The sequence below is a fragment of the Periplaneta americana genome, chromosome 17 (genome assembly GCF_040183065.1).
Source record: "Periplaneta americana isolate PAMFEO1 chromosome 17, P.americana_PAMFEO1_priV1, whole genome shotgun sequence".
NCBI classification, from domain to species: domain Eukaryota; kingdom Metazoa; phylum Arthropoda; class Insecta; order Blattodea; family Blattidae; genus Periplaneta; species Periplaneta americana.
In genome coordinates, this window is record NC_091133.1 from 16,183,791 (window position 1) to 16,207,493 (window position 23,703).

General features: G+C 37.2%; 2 protein-coding genes across 20 annotated transcripts in view; both read right to left on the minus strand.

The window, feature by feature from the left end:
• The window catches only part of LOC138692998 (zinc finger protein 678-like), a 39,569-nt gene extending 38,792 nt beyond the window's left edge, over positions 1 to 777 (minus strand). For 3 of the 6 annotated variants that reach the window (XM_069816490.1, XM_069816489.1, XM_069816488.1), the window contains exon 1: positions 568 to 645. The gene's annotated coding sequence lies outside the window, so the exon portion shown is untranslated. Of the gene's footprint in view, positions 1 to 567 lie in introns of all 6 variants that reach the window. The other 3 variants (XM_069816487.1, XM_069816486.1, XM_069816491.1) reach the window with 3 other exon arrangements.
• Positions 778 to 8,420: 7,643 nt separating this feature from the next.
• Positions 8,421 to 23,703, minus strand: part of LOC138692725 (zinc finger protein 723-like) — an 84,012-nt gene continuing 68,729 nt past the window's right edge. For 7 of the 14 annotated variants that reach the window (XM_069815913.1, XM_069815907.1, XM_069815908.1 and 4 more), the window contains one exon: positions 8,421 to 10,533. In XM_069815913.1, coding sequence (XP_069672014.1) covers positions 9,480 to 10,533 — 1,054 coding nt within the window. In that variant the 3' untranslated portion in view covers positions 8,421 to 9,479. Of the gene's footprint in view, positions 10,534 to 16,785; positions 18,582 to 23,703 lie in introns of all 14 variants that reach the window. The other 7 variants (XR_011330121.1, XR_011330117.1, XR_011330122.1 and 4 more) reach the window with 3 other exon arrangements.

Here is a 23,703-nt window from a genome sequence, read left to right on the forward strand (position 1 = left end):
AACCTAACCAAAACTAATCTAACCTAACCAAAGCTAATCTAACCTAACCTAAGCTAACTTAACCTAAGCTAAGCTAATCTAAGCTAACCTAACATAACATAACCTTCGTAAATGCAAGGCCTGTAACCGGAGCAAGAAGGGATCTCAATCATTTAATCTGCAAGTACACGCAAAAATAAATTCAAGTAAGGATCACGCTCCCACTGCATGAGAGGTCCGCGCATGCGCTACAGCAAAACTGTTTCTGTCCCGAGCCTCTCATCTAAGGCACTCGTCATAATTTACTCGCAATATTTACGCAAATACACATTGTCGCTAACATTGGTGCTATCTCTCAATAATGTTCAGAACGAAGGAGGTAGACAGAGAGAGAAAAAATTTCTCCCGCCAACTACGCCACACACCAACGTCATGTTCTTATGTTGGTGACATTGTGTATTTACTTAAATTTGGTGGTAAACGTAACGGCACGGTTCAAAGTGACCGTGCTAATTCTCCAGTATAGCGAATACGATATTACTCACTTCCGCCTTTAATATATTTTAAATGTAAAATATTGCAACCTACCTTTCCAACAATGTAATACTCCCACCAATTCCAGGCTATCAACCAAACCTTTATTGCCCTAGAAAACGGCCAAGCACATGGTTCAAACGGGCCGTGAAAGTTGGGGCTATGATGCTGATATAGCCAGGTGGAGCTATTGTTCACATAAGTTACAAATTGAACATTATTTAAATCACACTTCGGCTCCTAAATTTTTCGTTAGGCTACGGTACTTGCTACTTTCCTGTCTAGTCAGGTTTTTCTGCTCGTATAATTTGTGATAAGGAGTGTTTCATTTCGTAAGTTAAAATCAATCGTTCATAAAATTATACATAAACAAAGGTCAACGATAAACGTCGCTGGTGTTGCAAGTTAAATTTTTTTACTGCAGTTGCAAGAGTTAAGTCTGACCGTTTGACAGGCAAACCGCTACTACTGGTCCCAAAGACTTTAAAATATATTTATAATATTATTTTGTAACTCATTTTCCCTGGTTTATTATACAAGGCCTTCTCAACTGTGAGGATTATCTATGGTCTTGAGTAAAATGCAGGTCAACATGCCAGCGTCGAAAGTTACCCAGAATTTGACTTATATGGAGGGGCGGTGGGGGAAATCAATCATGTAAAGTGTTCAATCAAGACAAGTAACAAGACCTACTGGTTTCATGGTCAGCCATACAAACTATTACTCCACAGTTTGTGAGCCATTTGCATAGTCATTTATATTAACTTTGTACCAGTTCCCAATATACCAGATGATTTAATAATTTCACATTCCCTAAGTGTTACTTCTTGGGCTGAGGCCATCTCCATCAAATAGGAACCCTATGCCTTGCTTTTTATCTATTAAATTTATTGCTATTATTATTATTATTATTATTATTATTATTATTATTATTATTATTATTATCTCCAGGCCCTGAAAAATGTTTACGTAGGGTTCCAACTTTTTATATATTGCATTCTGTTGATATCAGCTGGTTTATGAACGATATTCTACGTCATATTGCAAGTATATAATTTTATCTTATCGTTACAATTATTATAAATATAACTACTTATCCTCTCTTACTTAAAATCCAAAAATAACCTCGTGACATACATAAACTTATGAGTTGTAAATTATAAAATTTATCCGACAGTGCTGTTTCAGTTCGATTTCTGAGTCACTTTGTACCACAACAAAGTCTGCCTTATAACAACGATTGCATTATAAGCATTTAAATTTGATTATAAAAAACATAATTAATTTATTACATAACATGAAACAATTATTACATAAAATTAATATAAAATGTAACTACTAGATCTAATACAGACACACTTTAAGTCCAGTCGAGGTGGGCTGTAATTAATATACTTGTTAGTTAGTTAGTGGGGTTTAAAAAGGGCGCGTCAGCTACTATGGCTATTTGCGCCCTTATCTAAAATCTTTCACTAAACACAAACACAGTACAATAACCAGAATGCTTACAAGAACTAAAAAGCGTTGTCACGGTTAAAACGAGGCATAAAAATGCAGTTTCAACGAGGGGAAGCATAAAAACCATAAAAGTGAGAAGTTCTCAGACTCTAAGTAGTATATAAAAAGAAACAATAAAACAAATGCCACCAGAAATAAATTGTCTGGCGCATTTATAAAATTCACGGATGTGAAAGGTCCGAATGTCAAGTTTGTTAAAATCATATACTAAAAAATGTAACCTCCAGATGTAAAGAGTCCGGAGGATAAGTAAAATGGGTCAATAAAAAACTACTTCACCCTAACAAGTCCTGTGTTCGATAAAAATCTCAGAACTGCACTTGTACAATTAAAATCATTTTCAAGAGCGTCATGTAGAGTCGGCCGAATTCCATACTGCCGATGGACACTGTCATATTTTCTACACTGTAATAAAAAATGTTCCACGGTCAGTGGAACATGGCATAGATCACACTCCGGCTGAGGCTCGCCACGTAGGAGATGGCTGGTTATGTATATTTTATATCACTTTTAAGTGAAGTTACGTGTACATTTTGAAACTAGTTAATTTAAGTCTACTTGTTATTTTCTTTGCTATATTCCTCTATTGCTGAAGTAGACTGAACAAGTCCAGCTGCCCAAATATCATAAGATTCAGAATATCATAAGATTCAGAATGGTGCCAAACACATTTAGCAATATCTAGGAATTTCATATGAATGGCAACACTTCCCTACGGGCTTTAGGCCACATCTTACAGTAAGAATACTGTTAATCCTTTTACCCAGTTTCGATTTCACAAAGGTCATTTGACAAAATAAAACAAAAACCCTCCAAATTTCCGCATTTGAGTGAGGGTAGTTATTAATTTCAAAACACCACAGTTCCTGAGAGGAGCTCATACCTGTAGAATTTTTATAAGCACTTACACTTCATCCATAAAAAAAATCCGCGGTATTAGCAGTATTGCATCATTTTATAAAAATAATGTTCTGCCCTGATAGACGATGGTATCTACTCCTTCAGGTGTGGATTCAAATAGTTAAGCTGATTGCATAATGGTCAGTTACACTTAAAGCTATAATATGCTGAGGCGGATTTACTAACCATAAACTACCTCTTCTCAAAATCGCTACAAACGGGTACCACCGGGATGTTACTCGCCAGATGTCGTTGGTGCATCGGATAATTGGGATGTGCGCAGTGGAAGACTTACAGAATAAACAGTGTGAATTTATGGTAACAAATATAATTAACAAATAATAAGTAACAAGTACATGAATGAGTTGATGGAATAAAACATAAATATGTGAAGTTGAATAAAGAGAAATAATATACTATCTGATCTCAGACACAACAATAAATAAAGTCCAGAACCTTCGACACTTTGATTATTAACGGCCAATATACTTTCAAAGTCATAATTCAATCTAATTGGCAAGTTCCAAAATATTAAGTTCATGACCTATAAAAATATACGACACTGGAACATTCACACAGCATCTGAACCAACATATAAAACTTAACATCAATGTCCAGCGATTCCCATAAACTCTTATTCAATGCCCAATTAGATTTTAAAAGTTGTACGTAAAGTCTAACTAGTACATTCAACATATTGACTCGATAACTTTCAGAAAATAATGCAAAGTGAAACAGTCTCACACACACACACACACACACACACACACACACACACACACTCAATATGCACATAATTAGCTAACACTTGACTTTTAATTACAATGTGCATTTACTATAAATCTCTACTATCACAATGAACCTGATACCCGAGGGAGAGAGAGAGAGAGAGAGAGAGAGAGAGAGAGAGAGAGAGAGAGAGAGAGAGAAATATATAAAGAACGATGATGGCTCCGAATTCACGTACCCATTTAAATAACAAACTGGGATTCAATATACTCAGAATTATAAGTCTAATCATCTAGAAGGTAGTAATCAATTTGGAATATAAAGTAGAACAATCAAGAAAGCAATTTAACATACAAGTTCGTTACAGACTTTAACACGATATAACCAATAACTGTCATCCACAATTCCGCCAGGCTATCTTGGAACTTAAATACGACGTATGCACACAATATCTGCGTATCCTAATACCCACGCAAAATCAAAACGCGAAACCACTTCGCTTACTCTGTAACATACTATGCACCAATACGACGTAACTCGACACGACTACAAACCTCACACAATCTGATACACGAACCAAGATATTAGCACTAGCTAATACCCTCATAAACAATTCAACAAATATATCGTAAGCAAGTGTAACAAATACCAAACAAGTTCGTAATATTGGCTAACTACTGCATGATACATTCAATACAACGTTATATATGTCGACGGAATTCGTGAATGAAATTAACTGTAGAACATTGAATCCCCGAGTGTTAACTGGGCGACGTAGAATTCCTGAGTGAAGTCAACTGCTCGAGATCATTCCTGAGAGAAAGGCTTAGCTACTAAGGGTAAGAAGGAAACCTCAGTTCTCTCTCTCATTTGTTTAAAAATCCTAGCCGGCCAATAGGAATTTAGATAACAAATGGAAAGGAAAGAGATGGCGCTATCGGCGATATGCCAGTGATGCGAACTCTGTCGGTGACGTGGTCGACGAGATGTCCGTTGATGTGTCGAGCTCGGCTCAGTGCAGCGAATCGAAGTGATAATTCAACTGAACTGACAAAAGACTGAATTGCATACTTACTAACTTATGACTTTTAACTTAATTATAAACAGGAGAAGGGTTAGTTAGTTAGTTAGTTAGTTAGTGGGGTTTAAAAAGGGCCCGTCAGCTACTATGGCTATTTGCGCCCTTATCGAAAATCCTTCACTAGACAGAAACACAACACAATACCCAGATTACTTAAAAGAACTAAAAAGCATTGTCACGGTTAAAACAAGGTTCACAAATGCAGTTTCAGCAAGGTGATGCATAAAAAACATAAAGGTGAGCAGTTCCCAGACTCTAGCTAGCTTTAAAAAGAAACAATAAAATAATAAAACAAATGCTACCAGAAATAAATTATGTCGCATTTATAAAATGCTCGGATGGAAAAGGTCCGAATGTCAAGTTTGTTAAAAACATATGCTAAACATATGTAAGCTCCGGATGTAAAGGGTCCGGAGGATAAGTGAAAACGGGTCATTAAAAACTAAATCACCTTATCCAGTCCTGTATTCGATATAAATCTCAGAACTGCATTTGAACAATTAAAATCATTTCCAAGAGCGTCACGTAGAGACGGCTGAATTCCATATTGCAGACGGACACGGTCATATTTTCTACAATGCAATTAAAAAAAGTTCCATATATCACATTCCGGCTGAGGCTCGCCACATAGGTGTTAGCCATGTGTCAGATAACAGTGGCCAATCCTCAACAGGTTGAGTAAAATTTCTTCATGTCTTGACGTCCTTGTGGACGAATCTCAAACTCGAACAGTATTTTTTATTCTTCGTAATTTGTTTCCCTCTAGTGCAGACCATTGTCCTTCCCAGTGCCACCATATTGTATGTGTCCGGTAATTTTGAATATCTTGACACCTGTGATGCCAATACACCTCAGACACATTCATAGCCTTGCTGCAGCATCTGCTGCCTCGTTACCAGGGATGCAAACATGACCCGAAGTCCACACTACTCCAATCTCATAATCAGGGGTTAGGAGAGTGTGGAAATGTTCCTGGGTTCTCAACACAAGCGGATCATCAGAATTAAAACGTTGCAGGGATGGAATGGCGCTTAAAGAGTCGGAGCAGATAAGGCTATCTTGGAACTTAAATACGTGTTTTGAGGAGGCGTTGAGAAAAATCGTTAAATATTAATTAAATTCAGACAGAATCATTCCTTGCTATTGCATTTTTAAAACAAATTTAAAATCTTCAGACGCAATTTTTTATCATCGTAAAAACTGTTTGAAAAAAGAATCTATCGCAACACAAATACAACCTAATACAAAATAAGGAAAGAACACTGAAATTGTACTTTTAACCCTTCGTTACTCGCGTTAAATTTCGTAACGCCAGTACTCACCTGGATTACAATGGTAATCCACATTTGTTTTTGTTTGCAGACATGGTTTAAACATTGCAATTAGATTTAAATGTTAAGAAATATATTGTGTTCAGTTATTACAGTAATGAGAATGGATATGTTACGCATAACGGAACGTATTAAATATAAATATTAATAATGAAACGTATTATAGTACACAAATTGCATTTAAGTGACATGTTTACATAATGTTTCCACACTGGACGTGTCTATGAGTCATAATTTATTGTTGCACCATAGTTATGAGTTAGTTCACTATCATCTTAATTATGTAGGTTATCTAGAATTGTTGCTCATTCGCTGTTTGAAGGTCACCTTATCTCTTGATGTAAACTCTCCCACAGGAAACGCAAGTTCACTACTGCTGACCTTTGTTACGTCATATTTGATAACTAAATACCTCACTCAGGGGTGTAGCAATGAAAAAATTCAGGGATGTAACAATCATTCACACTTCACATATAATATTTTACAGATGTTTTTGCAGTTCAGATTTAACGCACATGATAGCCTAATCTACATCTGATTCAATTATCTAAGTAGGCCTACGCATTTCTTCCATACAGTTCAAACAAATTACATGTTTAGTAAGTCAAAGAAAATAGAGGCCAGCGTCGTGAATTTCTGCTTACATCATAGGCTGAGCATAACTGTTCCAGGACATTCACAGCACATTTAGTTCTATTATAAAATGATATTATTTCATGTTTCTAGCTGCCTCCCGTTTCCTCATCCATTGCCTTATCATAATGCATGGTTGATAATGCTAACAGTGTTTTTTTTCTTTGGTACATACGAAATAATTGTGCAGCGTTCATTGAATCCAAACAATGTACTGTTAACTTGCCTGTCTTAGTAGTTGCGAAATGAGGAGGGATTTCTCTTTTGTTTTCTTTCTATGTTCCTACAAGTGTAATTTTGTCATTTTCTAGAAGATCTAAACACAGAGGTATGCTCATGAAACAGTTATCGGTGGTCACATTTCTTCCTGTTCCTTTGATGGGATGAACCAGCCTCTTCACCACTGCATGTGCACTGTTACTTCGGTGAAATGGACAGTCTGGTTGAATACCAGCATAAATTTCCAAGTTATGAGTGTAATATGTTTTCACATCCACCTTAGCAAAAAATTTGATCCAACATTTTGTTGGTTTAGTAGGTATATACTCTTCATGGGACATCGTCCTCTGAATGCAACCAACTGCTCGTCTATAGTTACATATTCGCTTGGACTACAGCACTTTTGTGAGTTCTGAACAAATAACTCTAATACTTCACGTATAGCAGCCAATTCATAAATTTCTTTCCTTTCCTTTTGTCATAAATGTTATCAAAGAGTAGACATCGTAACAAAAATTAGAATCTATTGTAGGTCATTGTCAGGTAAATTGACTCTATTCCTGTGCCATTTTTATCCCATAGTTCTCTTACGTTCAGTCTTCCCGATTTCAAGGCGCCAGCAAAATACAAAATACCCAAGAGTGCCTCAATTTCTACGTCATTTGTTAATTTGCAATCTCTGTCACGTCCGTAATTACGCTTCACTTTTTCAATACAAATATTAGTACCCTTACAATTACATTGATTATTGTCTGATCAATAAAGCAGTCAAAACTCTCTGTGTGGGTCCGCGCAATTCTTGCAGCCCTTTTAGGGCTCGATAAATGAATCACTATATTTTGTGCTCGTCTTCTCCCTCGTTGAGCTCCTGGATCTGCCTGCCAAATTGTAGTCTTTTTTTCTATCCGTATAGCAGTTTCCATCATTTATAGACATTAGTCTTTCATCACCACCACCACCATCATCATCATCATCATCATCATCATCATCATCATCATTGTCTTCTTCTGAATTAGAATCGTGAACTTCATTCTAAAGATCTCCCCTGTTGCTTTCATCATCACTTTCATTTTCAATGCCATCATCCATATCTTCATCCAGCCATTTGCAAATGTTGTTTGTAGTTTCCGTACCCATTGGAGCAAACTGCGAAGAGGATGGAACGATGTCACACATTTTTTCATAAACTTACTGCATTGCATCACTTATAACCATATTAAAAACTATTTCACTTACCTGAACAAAAAACTGACGTCAGTACTCGCGTGGATTACAATGGTAATCCACTCGGAAAAATTGTGCATCACTTTATAAAACTTCGTATAACTTTCCAAAGAGTTGCGACAAATACGTCTAAACACCAGTAATGCCTCTCTTAGACTGTGACGAGAAATTGCATTGACGCTCAACTACGCAGTGCTGCAGGCAGTGACGTAATAGAGGATTAAATATCAGTGGATTACTATTGTAATCCACGCGAGTACTGAAGGGTTAATGATTTAATTCCTAAAATTGTGTCTGGCATAAACATTTTCTTTCTTTTTTTTTATTTTAATTGGTTATTTAACGACGTATCAACTACTAGGTTATTTAGCGTCGATGAGATTAGTGATAGCGAGATGAGGCCGAGGATTCGCCATAGATTATCTTGCATTCACATTACAGCTGGGGAAAACCTCGGAAAAAACCCAACCAGGTAATCAGCCCAAGCGGGGATCGAACCCGCGCCCGAACGCAACTTCAGAGCGGCAGGCAAGCGCCTTAATCGACTGAGCCACGCCGGTGGCTTCTTTCTTAATCTACAGCACAAACACTGACCTAATGAACTTAGCAATTTATTTCTGGTACTTGATTAAACAACAAACAACAATATGGTGAGGAAACACTCATGAATAAAGGCATACATACAGTCAGGTTTAAGTTACACGACGCCTTAGTGCAGCTGCGTACTGGGAGAATCCAGTCGTCTAGGCCATATATACATGTGCAGGTAGCCTCTTATAGTTTCAGGGACGCTTTGTGAGAATGTTGCTGTGCGTTCGTGTAATATTACATGCGTTCATTGTGTGTGAACTAAGTGCTAATAATTTTTTTTCTTCATTTAAGAGAAAATATCTGACAACAAACTGCTTAACAGAAACCTTTGCACATGCGAGCTAACACTATAAATAAAAATACTCATCTGAGCACAGCAAAAATAACGCCAGTTTTGGATCGTGCTGTTTCACAATAAGCAGCCGGGATCAATTGTACATAAGTAAAAAATCCTCACAGTATAAGTGTTTTAAAAGTATTAATATTACAGAAAAAATTGACACATTATATTAAAGTGATCTACATGTAAACAGATATTTCTTACGAGTTTATTTTTACACATGAAACATATTCCTCAGATATCACGATTGAAAGTCATTCCGGCTGTGTGAGGAACTTGTTATTTCAGAATTCCACATCATGGGTAACTCTTTCCCCAGACAACATATTTAAATAGTTTCATAGACGAGAAGTGACGCTTGTAAAACAGTAGTTTCTACAGACATCACAGTTCAATACTTCTAGGCTGTGTGAATGATTACATGTTTCTTTAAAAGTCCCAAATGTGAGAAACACTTTCCGCAAAAGTCGCATTTCAATCGTTTTTCGCTTGTGTGAATGCGAGCGTGTGTGTTTAAATTCGACGATGCTGAAAAACACTTTCCACAGACCTCGCATTTGAATGGTCTTTCACCTGTGTGAATGCGAGTATGTCTGATTAAACCTGACGATTTTGAGAAATACTTTCCACACACCCCGCATTTCAATCGCCTTTCGCTTCTGTGAATACGAGCGTGTGAGCTGAAATTTGACGATGATGAGAAACACATTCCACACAACTCGCATTTGAATGGTTTTTCACCTGTGTGAATGCGAATATGTTTTTTTAGATCTCCCAACAATGAGAAAAACTTTCCACACGTATCGCATTTGAATACCCTTTCGCCTGTATGTATGCGTGAATGTGTCTTTAAACCTGTCGAATTTGAGAAACACTTTCCACAGACCTCGCAAGTGAAGGGCCTTTCGCCTGTGTGAATTCGTTCATGTCGCGATAAATTACCTAATTGTGAGAAACACTTTCCACATACATCGCACTTGAATGGCCTTTCGCCTGTGTGTATGCGTGCATGTCCGATTAAAGATGACGATTCTGTGAAACATTTTCCACACGCCTTGCATTTGAATGGTCTTTCGCCTGTATGTGTGCGTGTATGTCTGTTCAAAGCTGATGATTTTAGGAAACACTTTCCACAGCAGCCGCATTTCAACGACCTTTCGCCTGAGTGAATGCGTACATGACACTTCAATATCGCAAATTTTAAGAAACACTTTCCACACACATCGCACTTGAATGGCTTCCTTATTGTGTGTATATGAAGATGAAGTTTCAGAGATTGTGGTGTTACAAAACCCTCGTTGCATACCGGTATATTACACTTGATAAAATTACGGCTGACGTCGCTAATGTTTGAATAGTCTGGTCTGTTGCTACCACACTGTATCAAATTGTCTTCCTGACGATCAATGCTTGCGTGTCCTCGTGACATATTCTTCTCAACATTATCCACTATGCTGAAATGAATATGAAAATTTATCAGTCACCACAAGACGAGGGATAATAAAATACAGAACAGTTATTTTGGAACGGTTCCTAGTTTGGAATGTCCTAAAATGTAAGAGGACCTTGAAATACTACGTTCCAAGATGACAGTGGTGTTCTATGCTAGTACAAAATACTTGATGTTACACAATATTCGTTTCACTTTCGAACTACATTATGACAACACGTGTTCCAAAGAACAACAGCTCTCGTATTATTGGAACCAGAAATGGCAATGCTTCCGCCACAATTAAAGAAATATTAGAAACTGAAGTTATATATATATATATATATATATATATATATATATGTTATGAAGAACTTCATTGCAAAAACTCACAAATTATCTTCAAACTGATGTTACTAAATATAGGATTCTATCAAACAGTTACTAACACAATGCTGCATTATAGTATTTCTTCTGTATTGTGAATTTTATCAAGGGAAATGAAAATATATAGTTAAGTTTTGTATATAAATTGGTTCCATTTCTTAGTTTCTGTGCCCATTCTAGTCCACACTTGTGGAGTAACGGTCAGCGCGTCTGGCTGCGAAACCAGGTGGCCCGGATTCGAATCCCGGTCGGGGCAAGTTACCTGGTTGAGGTTTTTTCCGGGGTTTTCCCTCAACCCAATACGAGCAAATGCTGGGTAACTTTCGGTGCTGGACCCCGGACTCATTTCACCGGCATTATCACCTTCATATCATTCAGACGCTAAATAACGTAGATGTTAATACAGCGTCGTAAAATAACCCACTAAAAAAATAAATAAAAATTTACCCATTCTAGAAATAAAAGTAAATTCTGTTCAAACATGACTGCATTGTAACCTCACTGAGACTGCAGAGAAAGCAAATTTTTTATTTACAAGAATACAAAAGTTCCTAATATTCCTATTAAATCACAATGAGGTTAATCCTGTTCATGGCGGCAGTGTGAACTTTAGCACGGCAGAAATCATTCTAGGTTTTTATTTACCCATTTCTTTTTAATTATACACCACTGCACAGTGGGCCAGATATGAAATCTGACGGGAAAAATTATAATGAAGTCGCAAATCCATTTGAGAGGCATTACATTAATATGTTATTACAAATTAATATATACAAATTTGTGGATAGATAGAGGTAAAATTAATACCGGCACGGAACTTGTTGTTTGTTTAGTGATGATTTTTTAAAGAATAGCTATAAAATTTCTCTTCTACCACAATGTCTTAAAAATAGAACTGGCATGTCCAAAGTTTGTGCTAAACACTTGTAACAGTCACCACTACCACCACCAACACCACCACCACCGCCCCCACCGCCGCCGCCACCGCCACCACCACCACCACCATATTCTTCATCGTCGTCGCTACTGTCTGTGTTGCTGTCATTTTATGATTTGTCACGGAATTTGCTCCTTCCTTGCGACCTTTCCAGAATTTTTGGTTCACTTTATGATTGTCGAACTGCAGAGGGCAAAAATTCTTGTCTTTTCTGTAGGAAAGTAGAAGCATTTGAGATCACAAGATCAGAACTTAATAAAAGAAAATTCAACACATCTCTAATGTTGTCTTGTCGCGATATTTTTCATGCATGTCCTTCTCTATATCTCCTAATTTATTTGTTTTTAGCTTCTTGAGCTTCTTCGGAGAGCATTCCAATTGGTAATATTGCAGATCTAATTATTCAGCCTCCTTTTATAAGCACTTTGTGCACACTGACTGGCATGAAATACACGAGTAAACTTTGAGATATAAATATCTTGTTTTCAAAACAAATGCATCTAATTTCTCTAGATCAACTGAAAAACCACTCGATATTGTGCGCAGAATAACAGAGAAGTGTCTGATTAATTGCTCGTCGATTCCTGTAATTGATGCAGATTTAACCGGCTCACTGAAGAATCCCGAGGAGTACTGCCGTCATTAGAGTTTAAAACACCTCCATGTCAACAATCAGTTCCATTTCAGCACGAAAGTGTTGTATTATCTCCTGTTTTCTTAAAGATACTACTTCTTGTTCTTCTCATTTTCTCACCTGTCACTTTTGTATGGCAAGTCGATAAGCGATGTGTAAAAGACATTCAAAAAACCTGATCCAGACATGCAAGGGAGAAAGTCAAAATCCATAGCGGCTGCAGTCCTCTGTTTCTGTCCTACAACGAATGTTCATTGTTTGGGGATAGCGCCACAGCTGTAGCACTTCTGCGCTGAAGTTTCTGTCACAGAATTGCACATTTTACCGTCAACCATTGTGAATACTAATTTTGAAAATACATGAAGTTCTTTGCCACACACTACAACTTTGGTAGGTAGGTCTTAGAGTTTATATTTGCTCTTCCATCAATTTCATTTCTCTCTTGGTCATAGCAGCTGTTTCTTTCTCGTACAATAGTTTGATTGGTCGGCAAAATCTTGGTGAAGAGGATCAAGAGTTTTGCCACAAAACTTTCCTGATAGTATCAGTGTCTATGATGCTACATCGTTGTAAAGGAACAGTGCAGATTATAAACATATCAGAATCCTTGTATTCGACATTTTCAGCTCGGAATGTCTGTTTGTATACAATATGGCTGCTGCTGCCATCACAACCCCACTTAATTACTGCTTTTATTGATTCATCACCAACACATTGTCTAAATACATCTTCTTGCGCAGCCACAAGACGTTCGATAATATGATCAACTATCGACTGCAGATCTATCCAGCGGAAATGTCAGTCACTTTTATATTCTCTCTTGGCGGGTAGCACTGCAGTTTCGCTTGTCTTACGATATTACATGCGGGAAAAATGTCACATCCTCTTGCTTTAGCTTCTTTCCTTATATTAATATATTATTTCGTTAAATTATTATCTACAACAAATGCTAAAGCCTGATTTAAATGCAGGCGATTTAAAAGCCCTTTTATATCTTTTGGCCCAACTGGGAGTAATCTGCGTAATTTTCTTAATGATTCCTGCCGCATCCCTTCTTCCAGAAGTCCTCAAAGAAATATCTGCAGCTAACGTAAGTTCCTCATGCGAACGTTCCTCTGTTAATGGCTGTATTAATTTGCATTTGGTTTTCATTCCATTTTCTTCGAAAGTTTTCCGATGTTTTTCTGCCTTAGGCGTAGAAATTTGAGACTGTTGAACTGCAATATATACTTTATAAGCATCGTAAACCCTCTCGGGAAATGTAACTTCTTTTTCCAACCAAGAAATGCAATTTTTTTTAAATCTTCTTTCTTTCGACTGCTCTGCTTCCAGCGCTTATCGAATTCGCATTTAAATACATTTAAAGTAAATTGATTGCTGTGCAATACATCACTATCAATATGTTCTAAATCAAATCTCCTGAGGACATACTCATACAAGGGTTTATTTTAAGATTTAGCACGAAGTACTTCATAAAGCTCTTGGCGAGTCACAACGAAATGCCCTGGCCGCTGGCTCCGATCTACAAAAAAACCACGATTTTACTCAAAAGGCGCAAACATACCACAGTTGTCAAAACGGGATATTAAAATATACACATGCAGCTATGTTATCAGAGCAAAACTAAAACTACCGGTAAGACATACTTACAATTTATTTTAAGTCTAAATGAAAATTTGAGCCTAAAATTTTTAGCATAATGCACACACACTCTGAAATATGGTGTTTTATTACAATAATTATGTGTAACTACATGTTGAAATTTATTAAACAATAATTTCATACCCATGAGCTTAGATTCCGGTTGTATCCTTAAGGATATTTCACTTATTCACTATGTTTGCGACTGATTCTTATAACAGCAACGTGATTATTCAACACAGCATGTGAGCAGAGACTGTTGACTCGTGTGTTTGTGGCTGTCCGTCGTTAACATTTAGGGAGGAAGTTTGTTTTTAGACCTCAATAAACTATCCTTGGTTATACTGGAATACAAGTGAGACGTTGCAAATGGATTTCATAACTTTAAAAAATAACATTTTTTTCCCTGTCAGATTTAACAACTGGTCCACTGTGCACTGTGAAGTTGAGTTGGATGGAAGAGGAATAAAAGGTTAGGTTTTAATTATCATTGGGATCCATATCGATTTCGTGACCAATTTACAAGTAATTATTAATAATTTAAATTACATTTATTTTTTAGAAGCAACCAAATCTATGAATTCAATGATTACATACTGGTCTTATGTAAATATTCCAAAATACCACTGTTGCCAAGTGTAGTTATATATGGTACTGTTACTTCGGAACTGTTACTTGGAATTTAATATCTTCAGTGAAATGGAACAGTTGGCACTGTTATGAAAAAAATTACAATTCTTCCTACCTCTAGTGTCCACTATAATCAAGTTCTTGAGATACAAATATATTAATCACTACATTACATGCACATAGATATATACAGAGTCAGGACTTTCTCCATAGTGGCAGACCACACTTATATTCTGGTATAGGTTGGTATTTCTCCCTTGCCTTAGCGGGTAGCCATGCAAACAATACGGGCGTGTCCTCACCAAGGATATATACAAATCCTACAGCCAGCAAGTGTATTCATTCCGTAAAATGTTTTCATTTGAAGAATGAGTTTTCTAGTGGAATATGTGTTTCCAGGTGGCAAATACACTAAAAAAGTGAAACAGAAATTTAGAAACGTTTCTCAAACTCTAATTTACCTCATCGAGATACAGTGCGCTATCTGTTAAATAAATTTCTCCAGACAGGCTCCGTGCAAGATGTTCCACTGTATGAGAGACCCACAGTTTTAATGGAAGAAAAACTATTGGAGATTTCTAATCGAATGCTAAAAAGCCTTCACAAATTGGTTAGAAAATTGGCACAGGAAACTGATAAATCTTATTCCTGTAGGTGTAGAGTATTAAAGGATGAACTAGGATTACAGCCTTACAAGGTATCGATTGCGCATGAACTAAAACGCACAGATAGTGAGAAAAGACTAAATTATTGTGTTTGGTTTCAAAGATTTATTCGTCGTCATGCTGTTGACGTCTTAGATAGGAAATTCTTTACAAACGAAGCTTGGTTTCATCGTTCAGATTACGTAAATTCCCAGAGTACATGGATCTGGTCCTACGAAAACCATTATTCAATACATGAAACACCATTGCACTCCCAGACAATTGGGGTATGTTGTGCCATATCACGAGCACACATTAGGCCTATAGGACAAATTTTTAAAGACAAACTAAACTCTGGAGTTTATTGCTCAGACATATTGTTTCCTTTTGCTGGACATATTCGAGATTAAATCAAGAGGAGAGCAGTCCCATAATGTAAACAGAATCAGATGACCATTGCAGTTGCAGTGTAAAGAATGTAATTTTGTATTCAAAGAAAAAATTTATACTTCGTTAGAACTTGTATATAAATTATAAATCTCGAGGGCATTCTTTGATACGTCAATTATTCAATATATATCCAGGATCATAAAAATACTTCATATTATTTGCGTCATCTGTAATCTTTTTCTACTTGCAGAGGAAAATTTGTTTCATGGAATTATAACCTTCAAATGAATCCTTCATTTCCATAAAATGCTAGAATTATTATAACAGTGAAAAGAGAATGCTATGCAAAAAAAAATAATAAAATAAAATTAAAAATAAACAAAACACAGTTATAATATATAAATCTGTATTACATTACATTATAGAACATAGACCCGTTGAAATGTTTAAACTTGTCTTCTGTTAATTATAAAAATGAAAATATTTAGACCTACAGAGTGTACAAGTGATCTGAGGATGAATTAATATTTAGAATTTGTGAATTTGGCTGCGTGAAACTCTCTCTCACACACTGTCTTTCTGTGGCTGAAGGATTGTCTTGCGAATGTATATTTTTCTTTTTAGCAGTGAACCTTATTTACTTATCTATATTTTGAGTGTTCCATGTATTCACTTCTGTTGAACTGAACTGTTTCCACGTTTAGTTCATCAACTATTTTGTCTACAAAGAAGGCAATATTGCTTCTCGATTTTATAAGAGGCTTCTGTCCTTTGACTTAATCGTATAATCAGTTCACATTTTGATTTGATTTTAATGTGGACACTAGAAGGTAATTTTCTTTTTCACATGCTACAAATGAAGCAATATGTCCAAACTTTGTGTCTTTCTGCTGGGAATATGTCAGAGTTCCTGTACTCAATCGTCAAGACCATTTACAAGTGCAGGTAGCTTCCTGTTGTTAGTTTAGGCCAGCGGTCATCAGCACAGTGCACACTCGGGTTAGCAACAGTTACCTGCAGATAAGAGATGCACTAGTGTGCATCCATGGTTGCTGGCGGGTATGCTTTCTCCCTCTCTTCTGCATATTCCCGATACACTCCTCATCCATTATCCGTTTCAGTGACTGCTGACGACCACTGGTTTAAGCAATGATTTGTCAGCATATGGTTGGAAATTCATTTGTTACTACATGTGTATGTAGTGTAAATTCTGTGCATTTTCCCTTTTTCCTTTAAAAGAAAATATCAGACGATAAATTACTAAAATATCCTCTCAGGGGCTTATGAATGGTAACAAGAAAATTCCGAAGCTCATACCAGGAATATATAGCAGCTGAGAAGTATAATTTGTAAAAGAAATTTCCTATTATTATCAGTTATGAATGAAGATTTAGTATATCCTTTCAGCAAATATATTAGGAATACATAAAAAACAGTAAATTTAAGCATGGAGACACAATCTTCATTTTTGCAGATGGGGATACTGCTCTAACCCACAGGCAACGGCAATTAGACAGCCCGTAACTCAGAATCCTTCTCATTCTATTTATGTATTAAAGCTTCCAATTTTCCAGCTGAAATTTATATCAACAAATTGACATTCTAGATTATTTTCTTTTAATTTTAGTAGGTTATTTTACGACGCTTTATCAACATCATAGGTTATTTAGCTTCTGAATGAGATGAAGGTGATAACGCCGGTGAAATGAGGTCCGAGGTCCAACACCGAAAGTTACCCAGCATTTGCTCATAATGGGTTGAGGGAAAACCCCGGGAAAAACCTCAACCAGGTAACTTGCCCCGACCGAGAATCGAACCCGGGCCACCTGGTTTCGCGGCTAGACGCGCTAACCGTTACTCCACAGGTGTGGATATTCTAGATGATCTTAGTGTAAACAACTTATGACAATTTAGGGTATCCTTATATGTGAAACATATTCTGCAGATGTCACTTTTCGCCTTTGCGAAGGAACTTAATCTTTTTTGCACTTCCGCAGAAATCACATTTGAACGCCTTTAGACTGTGTGAATATGAGCATGTTTACTTAAAGTTGACGATGCTAAGAAAGATTTTCCACACACCTCGCATTTCAATCGCCTTTCACCTAAGTGTATACATAACGGTTATTTAAACTTCCCGATGCTGAGACAAATATTCCACTCAAATCCCATTTCAATGGCTTTCGACTATGTGTATGCGTGCATGTCTCCTTAAAGAGGACGATTCTGAGAAACATTTTCCACACTGATCACATTTATATGGCTTTTCGCCAGTGTGTATACGTGCATGTTTTTTAATATCTCCAGAAGCTGTGAAACACTTTCCACACACCTCGCACTTCAATGGCTTTTCGCCGGTGTGAATGCGTACATGTTTCGTTAAATTCCCTAATTGTGTGAAAGATTTTCCACACACCTCGCATTTAAATGGCCGTTCGCCCTTGTGAATGCGTACATGTTTGTTTAAATTTGACGACTCTGAGAAACACTTTCCACACATTTCGCATTTGAATGGCTTTTCGCCTGTATGAATGCGTACATGTCGCTTTAATTCTGCCAATCGTGAAAAACACTTTCCACAAACATCGCACTTGAATGACTTTTTTATTGTGTGTAGATCAGAATGAAGTTTCAGAGATTGTGGTGTTACAAAAACCTCGTTGCATATATAATACTTCATACAATTACGGCTGACGTCGCTAATGTTTGAACAGTCTGGTCTGTTGCTACCACAGTGTGTCAAATTGTTTTCTTCACGATAAACACTAGGGTGTTGTGGAGACACACTCTTCTCAACAGTACTTAGAATGCTGAAATGAATATAAAATTTTGTCAGTCACCGCAAGAAATGGTGAACATTTATTTTGGAACAGTCCCTAGGTTGGAACTTTCCCAAAAGTAACAGCACCTTGGAATACTTTGTTCCAAAATAAGTGTCCATCTGACCTAGTACAAAATGTATGTTGTTAGAAAATACTCGTTTCACTTAGGATTTACATTACATCTGTTTCACAGAACGGAACATTCTGCTAGAAGTATAAATAGGAATCCTCTCGTCACACTGAAACAAATGTTAGAAACTGAAGTGATAGATAATTTTTTTTGTTTTAGTACGGTAGGTTATTTTATGACGCTTTATCGACATCTTAGGTTATTTAGCAACTGAATGATCTGAAGGTGATAATGGCGGTGAAATGAGTTCGGGTTCAAGCACCGAAAGTTATCCTGCATTTGCTCATATTGGTTGAGGGAAAATTATTATTATTATTATTATTATTATTATTATTATTATTATTATTATTATTGTTATTATTATTATTATTAATGGGGTTTCAAGGCCGCGCCAGCGTCTGTGGCTATTTGCGCCCTTGTAGAAGAATCAGTACAATAACTCATTTAAAAACTGGGAGACGTAAAAGCGACATCAATTAAAATTTCGGTGTTAAAACCGGAAGGCACAATATATATATCACAAGGAAGTCGGTTACTAAAACTGCCAACAGATGTAAAAGGTCTGGTGACCAGAAATATTAATACATAAAATATAAGCGGATATAAAGGTCCGAGTACAGGGCAGATAAAATGTGAATAGTGTCTCTCCTAGATGTAAAGAGTCTAGGGGTCGATAAAAATTAAATGACGTTGCTAAGACCTGTACTTGATAAAAACTTTAAAACTGCGTTCACACGATTAAAATCGTTTCCAAGAGCGTCACGCAGCGTCGCACCAATCGCATGTTGACGTCGAGAACGGCCGTATTTCCTACAGTGCAATAACACATGTTCCACAGAAACTGGAACATGGCACGTGTCACACACCGGAGGAGATTCCCCATTTAAAAGATGGCCGTGTGTAAAACGGCAGTGGCCAATCCTCAACGGCGTAACTAAAATTTCTTCACGTCATGACGCTCTTTAGACGAATCCCATTCCCGAACACTTTCCTTTATCATGCGTAATTTATTCCCTTGTAGTGCAGACCACTCTTCCTTCCATTGACGCCAAATTAAATCTTTCAAAGTGCTGAAGACGTCTCGCCACCTCTCACGATAATACACCAGTGTACCATTCAATGCTGCGTCCTTGGCTGCAGCATCTGCTTCGTCCTTGGCTGCAGCATCTACCTTCTCATTTCCTTGAATCCCATCATGGCCCGGGATCCACACCACTCCGACTTCGGAACCCGTCGACAGGAGTGAGTGGAAAAGAGTCCGGGTTCGTAGAATAAGAGGATCGTCAGAGTAGAAGGACTGTAGAGACTGAATGGCGCTTAAAGAATCGGAGCAGATAAGATATCTGCCCCGAGATTCCCTGATTAAAAACAATAATGCCCGGTAGACAGCATATAACTATGCACTAAAACCACTGGTATATGACGTCACCTTAAACTTGTATGTTTGACCGTTTGCGATGTGGTGGGCGTTCCGCATGCAATGGTGGCCGGCGGAGAGAAATAGAGTGATGAAAAATACGAGAGAACGAAAAGGGGTGCTTGGTGATAAGACGAAAAATAGCCGAATAGAAGAGCACGAGAGCCACCATTGCACCCCCTGGTCACAACTTGTAGGAACGCATCTCGACTGGTTGAGGGAAAACCCCGGAAAAAACCTTAACCAGGTAACTTGCCCCGACCGGGATTCGAACCTGGGCCACCTAACTTCGCGGCCAGATGCGCTGTTACTCCACAGGTGTGGACACAGTCGATATATATCAGTCTTCCGTACATGTTCGAAAATACTATTGTGCACCTGTATAGTTATATATGGTAGGTATTTTTATTTCGGAACTGTTATTTGGAACCTAATATTTTCAAGGAACTGGAAGAGCTGGCTCTGTAAACAGAAAATAAAATATCCCACCTCCAGTCTCCACTATAATCATTGTGGTGAGATCAAAACATATTAATCATTAAGTTATATGCACACAATTATATATAACACAGGTGAATAAGAATTTATGTTACTGTCTTGGCTTTCAGACCTGTTGTTGGAGTTATTTGGGACGCTGATCTCCATTATAATCATTGTCGTGTGATCAAAACATATTAATCATTATATTATATGCACACAGTTACATTTAACACAGGCGAATAGTCATTTATGTTGCCGTCTTGGTTTTTTTAGACCTGTTGTCGGAATTATTTGGGGCGCTGATCTCCACTATAATCAATGAGGTGATATCAAAACATATTAATTATTATATGATATGCACACAGTTATATATAATATAGGCAAATAAACTTTTATGTTGGTGTCTTGGTTTTAGACCGTTGTAGGAGTTATTTGGGGCGTTGATCTCCATTATTATCAATGTGGTGAGATCTAAGTGTATTAATCATTACTATAACCAGGACGAATAGAAGAAAAAGTGTACGCACTGCTATGCTTTCCCATTGTCGGTGGCGGACCTGACAACTAGTGGCGCTTCGATCGCTACGTTTCATCTGTTGTCTGAAGTCAGACACCTCGAAAATATATTTCTCGCGCGTTTAATGATGAAATTTGATAGGGATTGTTAATATGCTTTGTTGTTGAGAGTTATGTAGATGTCTTCAATTTGTTATGCTTTGAATTAACCAGTGACAAAAGAATATTTTGTGGTGTTTTACAAAATGATTACAAAAATTCCGTACTGTTTTGGTCTGGGTTATAGTTCGGAATACAGTAGAAATAGTGTAACAAGACATTTCTTTTCGTCTCCTAAAGGAAAAGATGAGTTTGGAAAGTGAGCCAGAGCGATTCCGCGGAAAGATAGGCAGCTTTCGGTAAATAACCGATGAGACTGTTTTAATATGAAACTTCATAAGACAGCAATACAGCGAGTGCGTTGAAAATTACAACCAAGTGTCGTACCTCGCATTTTCCCCAATTTACTGAAATGATGAAATATATGAAAATAAACGTTGCGGAGTGGTAATATTCGATGAGGTCAAATTCAGAGAAGAAATTCAGTTTAATAATTATTCCCTTAGAGTGGACGTATTTGTTCATTTCGGAGATCTCACGTCTGATGTCCAAAAGAAACAATTAGCAAATCATGCATTAGTATTTATGCAAGATTGGATTCAACCAATTGCTATTTACGCTAGCAGAAACGCTACTCCAGGTGATATTCTCGTTAAAATTCTTATTTAAGTTATAGTACAATTAGAAGCAGTTGGGACGAGAGTAGTCAGTTTCACTTGTGATGGCAGTCAAACAAATAAAAAGGCCTGTAAATCTTTAGAAATCAATGGAAAAAAAAAATTCCAGCACAATGCTATATTCCTAATCCGTCTGACGAAAAAAGGAAGATATGGGCATTCTCAGATTTTGTGCACATACTGAAATGCATAAGAAATTATTTCCATGATAAAGTCGAACTCTCTTATAAGGAGAAAAACATCAATTTCAGTTTTTATAGGAGACTTTTTGAGGAAGATTTATCTAGATGTGCCAGTTTTAGGGTTTGTCCCAAGTTGACAACAGCTCATTTAGATCCTTCGTCCTTTCAGAGAATGAATGCCAGACTTGCGTTCCAACTCTTCAGTGACAGTGTCGCCAAAAGTCTCAAATTTTATCGTGAAGTAGGGTCATGGGGTTTCGAGGGCAGTGAGGACACTGAAGAATTTACTAGGCATTTAAACTGTATTGCCGACGCATTAAATTTTCACACTCCTGCTAAGAATCTTTATAAAGACTCTTCTAACCACAAATTCCTTATTGATTTTCTTCAATGTCTCAGAACTACAACCAACACATTTGCTTCTGGTATAACAATGGAGTCTTTAGTAGTAACCTTGCAGAGTACCTTAGAAATGAGTGAATGGCTCTGGAGCAAAGGATACAAATATGTCCTAACAGGGAAACTCACCCAAGACCCCTTGGAACGTCACTTCGGAATTTTACGTTCACTCACTTCAGATGACCATCCTTCGACGATAGATTTCCTCCATATGCATTTATTGCAATGTAGTTATGTCCCTGCAAAGCAGGTCCTTAACATTGCAGAAAACTGTGAACCAAAAAGTGATAAACTACTCACATCTTTTGTGAATCAAATGCGAACATTAGCGCGAAATGCGGAATTACGTAACAAGGCAGTTAAGAAGTCTGTAGAAACTTGTATAAAAGAAAAAAATTGTTCTTTGTGAAGAAATGCATGATCAAAGCTGGGAAAGTGCTGTGCCCGAGTTGGTAAATACCACTCCTACCGTGTTGATTGACAGATGTTTAGTGTATCATGTGGCAGGTTATGTCGTAAATCATTCCTCTAAGTTTATTGCGTGTACCCTCTGTGTCCATTCCCTTCGACAGAAAAGTAATGTGTCTAAACATTGTGCAGCTCTCACCCAAATCAAGGAACTACGGATCCGGTAGGAACGTCAGTTTTTTAACCCATCCCTCCCAAGCTGTGTACGACGTACTTCTTCAAACAGAAATGAAAATTAAAGAAAACATTAGCTCAGCAAGTGCAATGTGGGGTGATATCTTCTATGACTGTCTTGACACTATTGACGCTCTTACGATCCAGTCTTCGGGAGCAGGTTGTTGCAGAGAACACATCATGGATATTATTCCTAAATTGGTTTACCACTACTTAAAGTGCCGATTCTTCTAAAGGACAAAGGAAATCCGAAGAGAATTACAAGCTGTAAATCCGCCAAGTCATCTCGCAAACTCTCGAAGGTAGCAGGCAACTAATCATTCATATGGTGAGTAATTTGATTAATTATAAGCACGTAAAATATCTTTCAACTCTGGTTTTATTAACATTTTGTAGAGTTTCTGTCTCTGAATTCGCAACTTGTTAAATAATTAACTTATCGCTTTCTTAGCGTTTCAGATCCCATTGTATCTTCTGTTACGAACGTTCATAATAGTGTTAACTGAGACAAGGCTATTAATTATGTATAAGGGACTTTTCAGGTATTCCTAAAGTTACGAATAGACGA